This window comes from Oncorhynchus keta, chromosome 11, assembly GCF_023373465.1.
Source record: "Oncorhynchus keta strain PuntledgeMale-10-30-2019 chromosome 11, Oket_V2, whole genome shotgun sequence".
Lineage (NCBI taxonomy): Eukaryota > Metazoa > Chordata > Actinopteri > Salmoniformes > Salmonidae > Oncorhynchus > Oncorhynchus keta.
The window spans coordinates 38,263,705-38,282,567 of NC_068431.1; the positions used below are offsets into that span (position 1 = coordinate 38,263,705).

Genomic DNA, 18,863 nt, shown 5'->3' on the forward strand with positions numbered 1-18,863 from the left:
GTTTCAGGAAACGACCATGGTTTGCCTTAAAACAGGAAGTGGCAGAGAGGGGAGGAGGAAGTGAGCACCGGTGCATAGACAGAAACTCCAGAGTGGCGCAGCTGTCTAAGGCAATGCATCTCAGTGCAGAAGGCATCACTACAGACCCTGATTCGATCCCGGGCTGTGATCGGCACGTCTGTGATCGGCTGTCCCCATAGATTGGGGCACAATTGTCCCAGCATCGTCCGAGTTAGGGGAGGGTTTGGCTGGGGTATGCCGTCTTAACTGACTTGCATAGTTAAGTAAAGGTTAAATAAATAAAAATAAAAAAGACACTGTGCGGTATGTCTAAAAATAGGACATGGCTCATGCAAACACAAGCAACAAACAAAACAACAACAACAGATGCACTGTAGGCCTACAGTAAACAAGCAACTGAGTGACTGTATGCACATGTGTATATTTGAACGGCAGTTTAATAACTTTAGTTTAAGCAACAAAGTGCATGGTCAAATTTAATAAGCTATTAAGAAACTGGATCATTTTGCAGGGAGCTTGATCTTGGCAATACAAATGCATGTTTGGACATTCCACAGCTGACAGAAATACATCAGATAATGTTCCCTCATGCACCACACAAAGAGAAAACATATCACCTTCCAGTGAGGAGGGAGGCTCATTCCGAGGTCAAGCTGATCTAACAGAGGAGGCAAACACAGTCCACACCCAGCTGGTTACACACAGAGATCACAGACCACCACATACCTCCTCCATGTCCATAAGGCTTGAAGGGACATTGGAATGAAATGTTTAAATGTTAGCTCATAACAAGTTATACGTGGTTAATAGGTGAAAGGGCTTATGGTAAGTTATCAGTAGTTAATAGGAAGGGGGTGGGAGAGTTACAAAGTCATCACATACTTTCAATGTTGTGTGTAAACAGTTGGCCATCTGCTGAAGACAGAGGACAGAATTAAAGTTTACAGCAGAGACAACAGTTTCGAATCAAGTCTACCATCTAACAATGATGGTAGCAATATACTGCTCCATTGCATAACTCTTGTTCCTCACTTGTCAAAACCATAACCTAGGCATGATTACAAAACGTAACACACTGTGAAATTGTCTATAAATTCAATATTTGCTTGAAATAACCCAAACATTTTTGGGCCTGCGGGAGAATATAGCAGTTTGGTTAGATACATTTTTATTCTTGCAATTAAATACAATCTTGTATTCAATACATAAGACAAAAGTGCTTAACCTATTGGCAAAATTATACAAGTTGCAAAGTAAAAACAAGAGCAAAAGTGTGTTAGTTTTACAATGTTTAATTATTAGGTTATTTAAATACATTTTGAGTGTGATTTTAATGATAAGAATTTAGCCTACGAATAATGAATAATACAGTGCCTTCAGAAAGTATTCACACCCCTGGACATTTTCCACATTTTGTTGTGTTGCAGCCTGAAAATAAAATGTAGATTTTTGGTCACTGGTCTACACACAATACCCCTTAATGTCAAAGTTGAACTATGTTTTTCACATTTTATACAAATGTATAAAAAATGAAAAGCAGTAATGTCTTGAGTCAATAAGTATTCAACCCCTTTGTTATGGCAAGCCTAAATAAGTTCAGGAGTATTTGTGTTCTTAAGTTGCATAATAAGTTGCATGGATCCGCTGTGTGCAATAATAGTGTTTAACATGATTTTTGAATGATTACCTGATCTCTGTACCCCACACATACAATTATCTTTAAGGTCCCTCAGTCGAGCAGTGAATTTCAAACACAGATTCAACCACAAAGACCTGGAAGGTTTTCCAATGCCTCGCAAAGAAGGATACCGATTGGTAGATGGGTAAAAATAAGCCCTTTTAGCATGGTAAAGTTATTAATTACACTTTGGATGGTGTATCAATACACCCAGTCACTATAAAGATACAGGCGTCCTTTCTAACTCAGTTGTCGGAGAAGAAGGAAACCGCTCAGGGATTTCACCATGAGGCCAATGTTGACTTTAAAACAGTTACAGAGTTTAATGGCTGTGATAGGAGAAAACTGACAATGGATCAACAACATTCTAGTTACTCCACAACATTAACCTAATTGACTGAGTGAAAAGAAGGAAGCATGTACAGAATAAAAATATTCCAAAACATACATACTGTTTGCAACAAGGCACTAAATTATTCATGTAAAACATGTGGCAAAGCAATACACTTTTTTTCCTGAATAAAATGTCTGGGGCAAATCCAATACAACACATTACTGAGTACCACTCTCCATATTCTCAAGCATAGTGGTGGCTGCATCACGTTATGGGTATGCTTGTAATTGTTAAGGACTGGGGAGTTTTTCAGGATAAAAAATAAACGGAATGGAGCTAAACACAGGCAAAATCCGAGAGGAAAACCTGGTTCCGTCTGCTTTCCACCAGATACTGGAAGATGAATTCCCCTTTCAGCAGGACAATAACCTAAAACACAAGGCAGAATCTACACTGAAGTTGCTTACCAAGAAGATAGTAAATGTTCCGGACTTAAATCTACTTGAAAATCTATGGTAAGACCTGAAAATGGTTGTCAAGAAATGATTTTTAAAAACTATTTGACAGAGTTTGAATAATTTTGAAATGTTGCACAATCCAGGTGGAAAGAGACTTACCCAGAAAGACTCACAGCTGTTATCTCTGCCAAAGGTTTTTCAAAAAATTATTGACATGAGTGTACATTTATTTTTCAATACATTTGCAAACATTTCTAAAAACATGTTTTTACTTTGTGATTATGGGGTATTGTGTGTTGATGGGTGAGAAAATGATATTTATTCCTTTTTGAATTCAGGCTGTAACACAAAATGTACAATAAGGGGTATGAATACTTTCTGAAGACACTGTAAATGTTCCACAATATAACAATTCTGAAGCCTATGCAATACAAGCTTGGACCGATAAAGGGTAACTGTGTTGACCATTATTATAAAGCTATTCAACGTTGCACTCAGCTAGCTACAAAACACCATAGCCAGAGGGCAGGTGAAATAATTGTTCAATTTTATGATACAAGTATCAAACCTGGTACACTAATACTAAATACCTTAAGGAACATTTTAAAGATTGGAGGCAGCCTGTGAAGACTGTCAGTTAACCAGGGAGGCCATTTTTATAAAATGGCTGCCATTCAAATTTCCTGTTAGTTATCTGTTAGTTATCTACCCACTAAATAAACCCCACAATAATTCAGAGGTCATCAAGGCTATGTGAAAATGATTTGGAATTTGTGATAAAGCCACCCAATTCACACAGCAAGGGTATGTCTAAATAAGTATTTTTGGCTATAGTCCGTTTGCAGATTTTGTCCATTACCCTCCTGGCAGTGATTTCCAATATGGCCATTGGAAAATAGGCTAAGAGACTCAAGAACGGTAATTTGTTGGATAGATGTCACTAGGGGCTCGGGTCAGAGAGCAATCAGAGAACAGAGATGGTGCCAAAGTTCACATATTTACTAAGGACTTGTGGTTGGACATGGTAAAGTTGGATTTGTGTGTGGTTCTGCAACAAAGGACATACATTGTAATCAGGTTACATAACATACAAGGTGAAGGTGATAAGGATGAATCTATTAAACCAATACATTTCAAGTAATGAAAATAAGGAAATTACATGACATCTTAATGTTATGACAACTAAAATATACATGGAAAATAGGAAATGAATTCACTCTTAACTGTGATGCACCCAACTGGAAAGAAACTGAGGAAGGCTTGGCAGGATTTAAATACAAACTAAAGGTTATCAGGGCAGTCTTGATAATTAGTAACAAATGTGTGGCATTGAGAGAGAGTAAACAGGTGAAATCAACTTGGTTTAAAAAGTTCATATCAGTAGTATGCTGCTCCACTCTGAGGGCTCCACTCTACAGCCCAATGATGGCTTAACATGTTTGAGGGGGTCTGGAAAACACAATAAAATTGCCCAAAGATGCTATACCCTTAACATTTTTTGTAGAAAAGTGATGAAAATGTGTGCCAATTTACTGTTTTTTGTAAATGTTTTTATGGCTATTTCCAACAGTTTAAATGTAAACACTCCAAACAATTATAGTAGACTTCCCTGAATTCAATGGCTATTGTCAGGGATTAGCCAAGATGGCGTAGCAGTCGGTCATGTGTTGTGTTTGTCTTTGTCTTATCCCATCTAAATAGACATTTTTTAAATTTTTATATTGTATACATTTTAATCTCAGTTTCGGAGCCTTGCCGATCCATCACGACTGGTCTGCCGACGTGGTCGCCCGATGTGGTCTCAATGGGCTTTTCAGTTGCGTTGTCGCCAAAGACCCATCTTCTTGTCCCAGCCCGCTAGCTTTCTAAGCGCCGTGTCTCCCACTCGCCAAGCGTAGTACTGACTACTGAACGGCTCCCTGACTCATCTATTGCTGTTTTTTGGACCCTATGATCACTCGGCTACACTGCTGATGTCCCCTGGACTGTTTCAATAACACGGTAGCTCATTTTGTTTAACTGTCGGCCCCAGCCTCGAACTCAGGTCCTGTACGTACCTAACTGACCCGCTCTGCCCATTCATCGCCATTTACCCATTGTTATCTTAGCTCTCCCGATCAACACCTGTGACTGCTTTATGCCTCTATCTAATGTCAATATGCCTCTCTCTAATGCCAATATGCATTGTTTCACTGTAGAGCCCTCAGTCCCCATCACCTTGCCTTTGATACCTCTTTTGTCCCACCCCCCACACACACCTCACCTGGCTTAACTGGTCCCACCAGAGACAAAACCTCTCTCATCGTCACTCAACGCCTAGGTTCACCTCCACTGTACTCACATCCTACCATACCCTTGTCTGTACATTATGCCCTGAATCTATTCTACCATGCCCAGAAATCTGCTCCTTTTATTCTGCTCCCAACGCACTAGACGAACAGTTCTCATAGCCCTTAGCCGTACCCTTTTCATTTACATTTACATTTACATTTAAGTCATTTAGCAGACGCTCTTATCCAGAGCGACTTACTTTTCCTACTCCTCCTCTGGTGATGTAGAGGTCAACCCAGGCCCTGTAGACCCCAGTACCACACCTATTCCCCAGGAGCTATCATTTGTTGACTTCTGTAACCGTAAAAGCCTTGGTTTCATGCATGTTAACATCAGAAGCCTCCTCCCTAAGTTTGTTTCATTCACTGCTTTAGCACACTCCGCCTACCCTGATGTCCTAGCCATGTCTGAATACTGGCTTAGGTACGCCACCAAAAATTCTGAAATTTCCATCCCCAACTACAACATTTTCCGCCAAGATAGAACTGCCCTAAGGTGGCGGGGTCGCAATCTACTGCAGAGATAGTCTACCGAGTTCTGTCATACTATCCAGGTCCGTGCCCAAACAGTTTGAGCGTCCATTTCTAAAAAGCAACCATTCCAGAAATAGGTCTCTGTTGCCGCTTGCTATAAACCCCCTCAGCCCCCAGTTGTGCCCTGGACTCCTTATGCGAATTGATTGCCCCCCATTTATTTTCAGAGTTCGTACTGTTAGGTGACCTAAACTGGGATATGCTTAACACTCCGGCCGTCCTACAATCTAAGGTAGATGCCCTCAATCTCACAAAAATTATCCACCATCTTAAATAATCATGCCCCATTTAAAAAATGTAGAACTAAGAACAGATATAGCCCTTGGTTCACTCCAGACTTGACTGCCATTGACCAGCACAAAACATCCTGTGGTGTCCTGCTTTAGCATCAAATAGTCCCCACGATATGCAACTTTACATGGAAGTCAGGAACCAATATACACAGTCAGTTAGGAAAGCTAAGGCTAGCTTTTTCAAACATAAATTTGCATCCTGCAGTACAAATTCCCAAAAGTTTTGGGACACTGTAAAGTCCATGGAGAAAAGAGGACCTATTCCCATCTGCCCACTGCACTGAGGCTAGGAAACACTGTCACCACTGATAAATCCACGATATTTGAGGATTTCCAAAAGCATTTTTCTACGGCTGGCCATCCTCTCCACCGGGCTACCCCTACCCCGGTCAACAACTCTGCACCCCACGCAGCAAGTTGCCCAAGCTCCCCCTTCTCCTTCACCCAAATACAGACAGCTGATGTCCTGAAAGCGCGGCAAAATCTGTACCCCTACAAATCAGCTGGGCTAGACAATCTGAACCTTCTCTTACTAGCCTATTCAACCTATCTTTGTATCGTCTGAGGTCCCTAAAGCTTGGAAAGCTGCCGCAGCCACCCCCTTCTTCAAAGAGGGAGACACTCTAGACTCCAACTTTTACATACCTATATCCATCCTGCCCTGCCTTTCTAAAGCCTTCGAAAGCCAAGTTAACAAACAGATCACCGACCATTTCGAATCCCACCGTACCTTCTCCACTATGAAATATGGTTTCCGAGCTGGTCATGGGTACACCTCAACCACACTCAAGGTCCTAAACGATATCATAACCGCCATTGATAAAAGATAGTCCTGTGCAGCCGTCTTAATCGACCTGGCCAAGGCTTTCGACTCTGTCAATCACCGCATTCTTATTGGCAGACTCAACAGCCTTGGTTTCTAAAATGACTGCCTCGCCTGGTTCACCAACTACTTCTCAGATAGAGTTCAGTGTGTCAAATTGGAGGTCCTGTTGTCCGGACCTCTGGCAGTCTTTATGGGGGTGCCACAGGGTTCAATTCTTGGGCCAACTTTTTTCTCTGTATATATCAATGATTTCACTCTTGCTGCTGGTGATTCTCTGATCCACCTCTATGCAGACAACACCATTCTGTATAATTCTGGCCCTTCTTTGGACACTGTGTTGACAAACCTCCAGACGAGCTTCAATTCCATACAACACTCCTTCCGGGGAGTGTCTTCCAACTGCTCTTAACCTCTCTGGGATATGTGGGATGCTAGCGTCCCACCTGGCCAAAAGCCAGTGAAAATGCAGAGCACCAAATTCAAATAAATTACTATAAAAATCAAACTTTCATGAAATCACACATGCAGGATACCAAATTAAAGCTACAGTTGTTGCGAATCCAGCCAACATGTCAGATTTTAAAAAGGCTTTCCGCGAAAGCAAACAATGCTATTATCTGAGGATAGCACCATAGTAAACAAAGAGAGAAAAGCATATTTCAACCCTGCAGGCGCGACACAAAACACAGAAACAAAAATATAATTCATGCCTTACCTTTGACGAGCTTCTTTTGTTGGCACTCCAATATGTCCCATAAACATCACAAATGGCCCTTTTGTTCGATTAATTCCGTTGATATATATCCAAAATGTCAATTTATTTGGCGCGTTTGATCCAGAAAAACACCTCCAACTTGCGCAACGTGACTACAAAATATCTCAAAAGTTACCTGTAAACTTTGCCAAAACATTTCAAACTACTTTTGTAAGACAACTTTAGGTATTTTTTCACATAAATAATCAATAAAATTGAAGACGGGATGATCTGTGTTCAATACAGGAGGAAAACAAATTGTAGCTAGCTTTCTGGTCACGTGCCTCTTTCTAACAGTACACTTCAAGTTACCCTCGTTCTGGATAGCTGTACTTCTTCATTACACAAAGGAAAAACCTCAACCAATTTCTAAAGACTGTTGACATTCAGTGGAAGCGGTAGGAACTGCAAGAAGGTCCCTTAGAAATCTGGATTCCCAATGAAACCCCATTGAAAAGAGACCTCAACAACAACAAAAATCAGAATGGTTTTTGTCCTCTGGGTTTCACCTGCTAAATAAGTTCTGTTATACTCACAGACATGATTCAAACAGTTCCAAATCTAATAATATCCTTATAATATCTTCTGGGGATGAGTAGCAGGCAGTTGAACTTCCGAATGTTGCCCCCTATCCGAGAGAAGTTAATGTGACTATGTAAGGAGAGTTTACAGTCTAACCAGACACCTAGGTATTTGTAGTTGTCCACATATTCTAAGTCAGAACCGTCCAGAGTAGTGATGCTAGTCGGCCAGGCGGGTGCGGGCAGCGGGTGCGGGCAGCGATAAGTTCAAAAGCATGCATTTCATTTTTCTAGCATTTAAGCATCTCTAATCTAAAATGAAATCTAGAATCGGCTTCCTATTTCGCAACAAAGCCTCCTTCACTCATGCTGCCAAACATACCCTCGTAAAACTGACTGTCCTACCGATCCTTGACTTTGGCGATGTCATTTACAAAATAGCCTCCAACACTCTACTCAGAAAACTGTGCCTAGTGCCTAGCGTCGTCCGGGTTAGGGAGGGCTTGGTCGGTAGGGATGTCCTTGTCTCATCGCGCACCAGCGACTCCTGTGGCGGGCCGGGCGCAGTGCGCGCTAACCAAGGTTGCCAGGTGCACGGTGTACCTGGCTTCCGGTGCGGCTGGCTTCCGGGTTGGATGTGTTAAGAAGCAGTACGGCTGGTTGGTTGGGTTGTGTATCGGAGGACTCATCACTTTCAACCTTCGTCTCTCCCGAGCCCGTATGGGAGTTGTAGCGATGAGACAAGATAGTAGCTACTACAACAATTGGATACGACGAAATTGGGGAGAAAAAAGGGGTAAAATAAAAAATAAAAAATAAAAAAGCAAGCTGGCTGTCTCTTCTCTCAGTCACGTGCTGCATTCTGTTATGTGAACGACTGGCTGAGCCCAGGCTCGAGCCTTGGATACAGACAGTATTGCTCAAAACGCGCATTACTGGTTCGCTTACAGCCATTATTGACCCAAACGCGCATATTAGAATCACGCGCATATTAGAATCACGCATACGAATCAAGTAGCTGACCTATTCTGGTTTAAAAACAGAGAATTTGCCGAAAGGTGACTGGTTTGCATCCCTGTATAGTTCATTCTTATTCTTACATGCTCTATGTTTGATCTGCTTTGGAAAGCAAAAGTCGAATTGAAAACATTAATTGCATCGTTGAATTCGATTTTCATAATAGCAAGCTACGACTGATGGTTTGGATAGCTAAACTAGCAATTCTGTTTGTTTGTTTACCAAGGCTACTACTGTACCTATCTAGTTAACTTGCTACCTACTTCAGTGGATATTTAACACATTTTTACCTGCAAATTAACACATTTTTTGCATCAAATGTATTAAATTATAGCGATAATATAAAAGGGATAATCAACTCGGAGCTATATGCGTTCACTGGGAAATAATGCAACTCCGTGTCATTCATTATTTTCCATTGTCCCTCGTTGATTATCCCTTACATATTCCATTTAGTGTCAATTTTAAGAAACATGACAGGAAACCTGCCCTGTACACGTCACTTTAGGAGAAATACAATACCAGCAGAGAAACAGGTAACCCATTATTAAACAGGTAACCCCATCAATAATTTTTTTGTCCAGACTGAAACAGTTCATCAAACAAAAACAGTTGCTTGGTAACCGGATACCATCATCAAAGATTTTTTTTATTTTTATAACTAAACCAAGATAGACCACAACCTGTCATTTGAAATGGGAACAAATGAGCCATAGTGGGCAGAACAAGCAAGGAGGTGGGAAGAGCCAAGCACAAGCTAGCGAGTTCCTATTGGCGCATTCTAGCATTAATTTGCATATTTCCATTAGGGAACGCCTACTCTGTAAAGTGAGGTGTGCAATAGCTCAATTCGCCTTTGTACGCCTTCTAAACAACGCAATTTTTAAAAACCTTGGCAAATGGTAGTTTACAAAAAAGTATACAAAATGTTTTTGTCCACTCTGTTCATAATAGATTATAGTTTTGGGAACAGAAAACTGAATTAAGATCAAATGTTTAATCGATGAGTAAATTCGCAGCATGTGGGCCAAAATCTATTTTGTTCCATCATCTCTCACTGCCGGCCACTGGGCTTCCTCTCACTACTATATTTGGTAGTGAGTGGAAACGTCAACCGGATGCTTCACATTTATACATCCGATGAAATATCTGTCTTATTGTTCTATCTGTGCCATGTTCTGTGGAGAAAAAAAGTGATAGTTCAAATATTTGCATAATCGTTGTGATTGGAGGATATCTGTGAAGGTGATCAAATCAGGATCAAATCTTCTGTTCTTCTAGAGCTCATTAATGATAGAATGTTCATATTTGAAGATGGCAGAAAGGCCCATCTCTTTGGCACATGGAGTACAGGGAGTGGACTAACTAAAGAGACTTGTACCCAGGCTAGTATTATTGTACCAAGTTTGATACTTGTATCATAAATTGGAATTTATCGGGTTTTTATCCGGTATCTATCGGGTTTTTATCCGCTGGATTATGACGAGGTCTGCCTGTTGCCTTCACTATAAATGTAATATTTCATCTAATTGAAGCAATGCTTTAGCCAAAGAAGAAAATGCTGGAATTAAATCTTACCTTGAAGTTGTATCTTTAGTTAATGTTCCCGTTATTTATTCAATCACACGAGCTCCGTAATCCTCTCAAACTAGCTACCGCATTAGAAAAGTGGCAGACGAACTGTAACCATGGTGTCCTGTCCTCTCGTTCCAATGCTTCTATTGTCTCCCCGTGCGCAAATAGTTTTGGAAGCACGTCATCAATTATCAAAATATAATTTTGGTGTGGTGTGTGCAGCTACGGAATTTAAAATGTATACATTGCATATATTCGACCTGTCTTCGAACTAAATTGTTATTTGCATTGTAGTAGTAGTACTGGCCCATGCATATAGACTTGTATAAACTTAATTTACAAATAGGCCTACAAGTACACAACAGTAGGCTACACCAGGGGGCAGCAATAGCCTATAAAATGTCATCAAAATAATAGAAACCCCCAAGATGCGGACATTGTTGAGAGATAGGCGTACATTGCAGAAAATAATAACTTAATGACAAAGCATTTTTATTTGGATAGGAAATATTATTTTCAGACAATGTTAAAATGTAGGCCTATTGTTTCACTTTTAGATATAACTCTGGTATGGAGTGGTTTGCTGTGTGTTGGATTCAATGTATTGCACTATGGAGAAAGGTTGTTGTATCATTTTGACGAAGTCATCAGTTGAAGTGTTGATGTCAAATGTGTGTGTGTGCAAGATGGACGGCTTTTATAGTTTCCTATGAGGCATGAATGTTCCGGGGGATAATGTAAGAAAGATGGAGAAGGAGAAGGTGCAAAAGTGTAGGTTTCAAGATAGTGTTGTTTACCTGTAATCAAGCTATTGTGTGCAGCAGTGCTGATCCATTTATCACATGAAGAGTTCAGGAAGAGTTATTCCCTTTCCTGCATTAGATTGATGATAGTGTGCTTCCACACATGAGTGATGAGCAGCTGCGCACCTACCTACCATCCTATGAGGATGGCCTTGCCATTATCACATACTGCAGGCAGAAGACAAAATTCCCTTTGAAATGAAAAGCAAAACTGTTTGACAGAGCCATCAGTCAAACAGAGCTATCAGTCAACAGATCAGTCAACAGATCAGTCAACAGATCAGTCAACAGATCAATCGCCACAGGAAGAGGGCTCATGTGGGGAGACAAAAAATCAGGAAATGCTCTGCAGAACAACAGAAAAATGCAAATCAAATTTTATTTGTCACATACACATGGTTAGCAGATGTTAATGCGAGTGTAGCGAAATGCTTGTGCTTCTAGTTCCGACAATGCAGTAATAACCAACAAGTAATCTAGCTAACAATTCCAAAACTACTACCTTATAGACACAAGTGTAAGGGGTTAAAGAATATGAACATAAAGATATATGAATGAGTGATGGTACAGAGCTGCATAGGCAAGATACAGTAGATGGTACTGAGTGCAGTATATACATATGAGATGAGTATGTAAACAAAGTGGCATAGTTAAAGTGGCTAGTGATACATGTATTACATAAGGATGCATTATATGATATAGAGTACAGTATATACATATACATATGAGATGAATAATGTAGGGTAAGTAAACATTATATTAGGTAGCATTGTTTAAAGTGGCTAGTGATATATTTTACATCAATTCCCATTATTAAAGTGGCTGGAGTTGAGTCAGTGTGTTGGCAGCAGCCACTCAATGTTAGTGGTGGCTGTTTAACAGTCTGATGGCCTTGAGATAGAGGCTGTTTTTCAGTCTCTCGGTCCCAGCTTTGATGCACCTGTACTGACCTCGCCTTCTGGATGATAGCAGGGTGAACAGGCAGTGGCTCGGGTGGTTGTTGTCCTTGATGATCTTTATGGCCTTCCTGTAACATCGGGTGGTGTAGGTGTCCTGGAGGGCAGGTAGTTTGCCCCCGGTGATGCGTTGTGCAGACTTCACTACCCTCTGGAGAGCCTTACGGTTGTGGGCGGAGCAGTTGCCGTACCAGGCGGTGATACAGCCCGACAGGATGCTCTCGATTGTGCATCTGTAGAAGTTTGTGAGTGCTTTTGGTGACAAGCCGAATTTCTTCATCCTCCTGAGGTTGAAGAGGCGCTGCTGCGCCTTCTTCACGATGCTGTCTGTGTGGGTGGACCAATTCAGTTTGTCTGTGATGTGTACGCCGAGGAACTTAAAACTTACTACCCTCTCCACTACTGTTCCATCAATGTGGATAGGGGGGTGTTCCCTCTGCTGTTTCCTGAAGTCCACAATCATCTCCTTAGTTTTGTTGACGTTGAGTGTGAGGTTATTTTCCTGACACCACACTCCGAGGGCCCTCACCTCTAAGTGGGGTGGATTATGTATCAGAGGAAGAAGAAAACTTTTGTGCAAGTCATTGCCAGGTGAGGTGGAGGGACCCGCAAATGTGATGTCCCTAAGGACTGTAGAAAAAAAATAATTAAAAGAAATGGCAGAGAATTTATATTTTCCAAATGGAGAACATTATCACAGAACAATATAAGACTTTGATGTGGATCTGACTGATACAAAGAGCATTCAAATGTACAAAAAATATGAAATCACAAAGGGTAATATAATGAGGTTCTACCTGACAACAAAAGTATGTGAAGAGGCAAATTAAACTTATGAAAGAGAAGAAGCAAATGTTGCTGCTGATGACAATGAAACACCCTACCACCAATGCAGCAAAGAGTAGAACCCTAGTTGTCCATTGAGAACAAAGTTCTTATAAAATGATCCACCATTTATGTGATGATACCACTTGAAGCTGATGTTCAGATCAAACTCAGCCTTCCTGATGGAAAGTACGAACAGGTCACTGATGAGGGGGGAGTTCTGAGGGACTGTTTATCTGAGTTCTAGGAGTTTTACAACCAGTGTACCATGGGTAGTACATTCAAGGTGCCATTTCATCGATACGACTTTGGGGGAAAGAAGGAGTGGCAAAGTGTAGGCCGCATTATTGCAGAAGGATGGAAAAAGGAGCGATGCCTACTTTTGAAAATGGCATCAGCAATATTGGAACAAACAGCTTTTGGATAACTTCTTAAAGTACATAACCGAAAAGGAGCACTTGACCTTAGAGGCCTGTCGGTCGGATTTCAGCAGTGTAGATCCAGAGGCGTTGACAGAAATTCTGGATATTCACAGCTGTCAAAAGAAGGCAAAAGCAGACAACCTGGAAGAGGAGTTGTTGAACAAAACTGATTCAAGTGCCAGCATACATCATAGAGCAGTTGGCTACTGCAATCTATCCACTGAAACAGGAGATGACAGAGATCTTTGGTGCTTAGGAAGACCTACAGCCAATGGGAAGAAAAGTGCAGAATTCCATGTTTTTTCCAACTACCATGACACACAGGAAAGGGCATCCAGTGATAAACAGTTAATTCAGATTATGGATTAAATAAAACATTTTCCTTCCCAATGTACACACAATACCCCATAATGACAAAGCGGAAACCATTTTTGAAATTTTTAAAATATTAAAATTAAAAAACATATACCTTTTTTACATTTATATTCAGGCCCTTTGCTATGAGACTCAAAATTGAGCTCAGGTGCATCCTGTTTCCGTTGATCATCCTTGAGATGTTTTTACAACTTAATTGGAGTCTACCTGTGATAAATTCAATTGATTGGACATGATTTGGAAAGGCATAGATCTGTCTATATAAGGTCCCACAGTTGACAGTGCATGTCAGAGCAAAAACCAAGAAATTAGGTTGAAGGAATTGTACGTAGAGCTCAGAGACATGATTATGTGGAGGCACAGATCTGGGGAAGGGTACCAAACATTTTTTTTAAATGGAAGAAGTTTGGAACCACCAAGACCCTTCCTAGAGCTGTTCGCCCGGCCAAACTGAGCAATCGGGGGAGAAGGGCATTGGTCAGGTACAGTGGGGCAAAAAAGTATGTAGTCAGCCACCAATTGTGCAAGTTCTCCCAATTAAAAAGATGAGAGCCCTGTAATTTTCATCATAGGTACACTTCAACTATGACAGACAAAATTAGAAAAACAAATTGTAGGATTTTTTATTAATTTATTTGCAAATTATGGTGGAAAACAAGTATTTGGTCATCTACAAACAAGCAAGATTTCTGGCTCTCACAGACCTGTAACTTCTTCTTTAAGAGGCTCCTCTGTCCTCCACTCGTTACCTGTATTAATGGCACCTGTTTGAACTTGTTATCAGTATAAAAGAAACCTGTCCACAACCTAAAACAGTCACACTCCAAACTCCACTATGGCCAAGACCAAAGGGCTGTCAAAGGACACCAGAAACAAAATTGTAGACCTGCACCAGGCTGGGAAGACTGAATCTGCAATAGGTAAGCAGCTTGGTTTGAATAAATCAACTGTGGGAGCAATTATTAGGAAATGGAAGACATACAAGACCACTGATAATCTCCCTCGATCTGGGGCTCCACGCAAGATCTCACCCCGTGGGGTCAAAATGATCACAAGAACGGTGAGCAGAATGGTCATATGGTCAGATGAAACCAAAATATAACCTTTTTGTCAAAACTCAACTCGTTGTGTTTGGAAGACAAAGAATGCTGAGTTGCATCCAAAGAACACCATACCTACTGTGAAGCATGGGGGTGGAAACATCATGCTTTGGGGCTGTTTTTCTGCAAAGGGACCAGGACGACTGATCCGTGTAAAGGAAAGAATGAATGGGGCCATGTATCGTGAGATCTTGAGTGAAAACCTCCTTCCATCAGCAAGGGCATTGAAGATGAAATGTGGCTGGGTCTTTCAGCATGACAATGATCCCAAACACACCGCCCGGGCAACGAAGGAGTGGCTTCGTAAGAAGCATTTCAAGGTCCTGGAGGGGCCTAGCCAGTCTCCAGATCTCAACCCCATAGAAAATCTTTGGAGGGAGTTGAAAGTTCGTGTTGCCCAGCAACAGCCCCAAAACATCACTGCTCTAGAGGAGATCTGCATGGAGGAATGGGCCAAAATACCAGAAACAGTGTGTGAAAACCTTGTGAAGACTTGCAGAAAACGTTTGACCTCATTGCCAACAAAGGGTATATAACAAAGTACTGAGATAAACTTTTGTTATTGACCAAATACTTATTTTCCACCATATTTTGCAAATAAATTCATTAAAAATCCTACAATGTGATTTTCTGGATTTTTTTCCCCTCATTTTGTCTGTCATAGTTGAAGTGGAGCTATTATGAAAATTACAGGCCTCTCTCATCTTTTTAATTGGGAGAACTTGCACAATTGTTGGCTGACTAAATACTTTTTTTGCCCCACTGTAGGTGACCAAGAACCTGATGGTCACTCTGACAGAGCACCAGTTTGCCAAAAGGCACCTGCTTGGAGTTTGCCAAAAGGCACATAAAATACTCTCAGATCATGAGAAACAAGATTCTCTGGTCTGATGAAACCAAGACTGAACTCTTTGGCCTGTATCCCAAGTGTCACATCTGGAGGAAACCTGGCAACATCCCTACGGTGAAGCATGGTGGTGACAGCATCATACTGTGGGCATGTTTTTGAGTATTGAGGGAAAGATGAACAGAGAAAAGTACAGAGAGATCCTTGATGAAAACCTGCTCCATAGCGCTCAGCACCTCAGACTGGGGCGAAGGTTCACCTTCCAACGGGACAATGACCCTAAGCACACAGCCAAGACAACGTAGGAGTGGCTTCGGGACAAGTCTTGAACCTGATCGAACATGTCTAGAGATACCTGGAAATAGCTGTGCAGTGATGCCCCCCATCCAACCTGACAGAGCTTGAGAGGATCTGCAGAAAAGAATGTGAGAAATTCCCAAAATACAGGTGTGCCAAGCTTGTAGCATCATACCCAAGAAGACTCGAGGCTGTAATCGCTGCCAAAGGTTCTTAAACAAAGTACGGAGCAAAGCGTCTGAATACTTATGTAAATGTGATATTTCAGTTTTTTATTTTTTATACATTTACGAAAACATCAAAAAATCTGTTTTTGCTCTGTCATTATGGTGTATTGTGTGTAGATTGATGAGGGGGAAAACACTTTCATCCATTTTACAATAAGGCTGTAACATAACATGGGGAAAATGTCAAGGGGTCTGAATACATTCCGAATGCACTGTATGATGACATATCTAAGAGAAGCAGATTCACATCGGCTGTGTCAGTTCCTCCAGTTCTGCACAGGATCTGATCTGTTTTTGGGGAAGAGAATCGCAGTCAGCTTTACAGAGATCCAAGGCCTCCAGCAGTTCTGTTCCAAAGTTGTCATTATAAACTGTGTGATTTCAGCCCTGAATGCTGATTGGCTAACAAAAAATGACAAAAAATATGTTTACTCTAATTACTTTGGTAACCAGTTTATAATAGCAATTAGGCAGCTCAGGGGTTTGTGGTATATGGTGTTGCGTCATGCCTATGAACAGCCCTTAGTCGTGGTATATTGGCCATATACCACACCCCCTTGGGTCTTATTTCTTAAATATACTATGACAACTACCCAGACTTTAGATCTGAGTTGAACAAGAGTCTAGAGAGCAAATAGTGGGTCATGGACATTGAGTAGTAGGGAGAGAGTGTCACACCTAGTTCTTGCCTTTGGATACATAATGTGTTCACCTGTGTTCAATATTTGGTATTCAATGTTTGAACCAATTTTGATAATGGGAGGGGGGGGGGTGTTAGAGTGTCAAAACTAGTTATTGTCTTTGGATTAATCATTTGTTAACCTGTATTCAATGTTTGAACCAATTTGGATAATACCTCTGTTAGAACAGAGGTAGTTGTATGTTTCCTGGTCAGATTTAGATATTATAGCCTGTTCTTCACGATTCAATGGGTATGTACAGTATCGGCAGGTAGCCTAGTGGTTAGAGTGTTGGCCCAGTATGCGAAAGGTTGCAGGATCGAATCCCCAAGCTGACAAGGTAGAAAGTCGTTGTTCTGCCCCTGAGCAAGGCATTAACCCACTGTTCCCTGGACAGTGTGGATGTGGATGTTGATTATGAGGGGCTGGATTAAATGTGGAAGACACATTTCAGTTGTACAACTGACTAGGTATCCCCCCATTCCTATCATTAATTTATTAGTAAAAAAACGTATGGAGCAACTGCAGATTGGCCCTTTAAGTGAGAGAAGATGCTATAATCCTCAACACCCAGTCCATCAAGGATCATTTGATGAAGTCTATAATTTCATACATACAGATCATCAGACATTATAAGGTTGTGTTCTGCCATGAGTTCAACACAAAGGTGAAACACGTCCTCATTACAAGTGTAGTCTTTAAAAACACAGTCCTCCCGTCAAGTATCAGCTTCCCTACGGTCCACAGGTTGTAAGTAGGTTGGGGAACGCATTGGGAGCCAGAGCATTGTGGGATGGCCTAATTAAGTGGTTGCTCCATGCATAAACCACCTGATCCAGCTCCTCCTAGACAGAGGAAATAATGTGGGATTCCACTGAGCTTGCACATTAGTTGACACTGATTTGACACATAGCTGAAGAGAGGCTTAAAAAGTTGCTTACCAGGAGAAAATGTTATTGATACTGTACATAAAGTTGGAAATTCATAGGGTTAAAAAGGATACTCAAATTAAGTTAATTTGCACATGTACTGGAATACACACAGTACAATGACATGCGTACTAAATCAGACTACTCAACTAACTATATGAGAGATGGTGTTACCTGTATTGTGTTTTGGAAACAAAACTGGATCAGAAATGTGTCTAAGAAAATGTGTGCAAAGTGCCCATCTCCTCTAAGCTGGTCAAAATGGTCCATCCAAAACGAGCAACATTTGCTTCTGAGAGTGAGCCATAAACGCTCAATTCTTTGATTTCCAGTGCTGGGCCCAAAGTGACACAGTCTGTTACAGCCTCATCCACAGAGTGACGCAGACATTTTTGCATCTCTGCAATATGGGTATTTTCAGTTCCATGATCAAGTCTATGGGGGCATCCGTTACTGTCACTCACAGCATCCATGAAATATCAAGCGATGATCCTAGGGTCATTGTTTACCTTGTAGCCTTCTAGCCATGTAATTTTGTGTGAAAACAGTAAAATGGGTCACAACCGTTATATTCTCAACTTCTCACCTGGATGGAGGCACAGAAGTTGACTGACATTTTCCCTGTCGGCAACTATTCAGGCCATCTAACATTTCTGGTGCATTCACCAGTAGCCATGCTGTCGACCTAATGTTTGAAGCTGCTGTTGTATGAAAGAGAGCACCTCTGCTCCATCGGTTTTGCTTTTAACCCGCAAGAGCTGATTCCTGCTTAGAACTCTCTATATGATCTGAAAACTTATTGTTATGTTGTGTGAATCCATGACGGAAGTAATCCTCAATGATATTGTCCATTGCCTATGTAAGAAATTAAGAAAATGAGGTGCTTATCAGGGACACAAATACACCCCAACCAATCAATGTATAACAATAGACATGGGGAGTCTTGAGACATGGACAAAGTAGGTAACCCCCCGTCCCTCTAATTACACATATTATTACAATATCAGCTAAGCCACGGAAAATAATAACCCAAATTATCATAAAAAGCAGCACAATATTAT

General features: G+C 41.1%; 1 protein-coding gene across 2 annotated transcripts in view; it reads right to left on the reverse strand.

The window, feature by feature from the left end:
- The window catches only part of LOC118390208 (unconventional myosin-Ic-like), a 36,614-nt gene extending 26,122 nt beyond the window's left edge, over window positions 1–10,492 (reverse strand). Inside the window, exon 1 of one of the 2 annotated variants that reach the window (XM_052457096.1) lies at window positions 10,345–10,492. Coding sequence is in view for 1 of the 2 variants with exons in the window: in XM_035780549.2 (XP_035636442.2) it covers window positions 639–662 (24 nt within the window). In the remaining variant the exon portion in view is untranslated. Of the gene's footprint in view, window positions 1–638; window positions 678–10,344 lie in introns of those variants that run through there. The other variant, XM_035780549.2, reaches the window with a different exon arrangement.
- Between the last annotated feature and the right edge of the window lie 8,371 nt (window positions 10,493–18,863).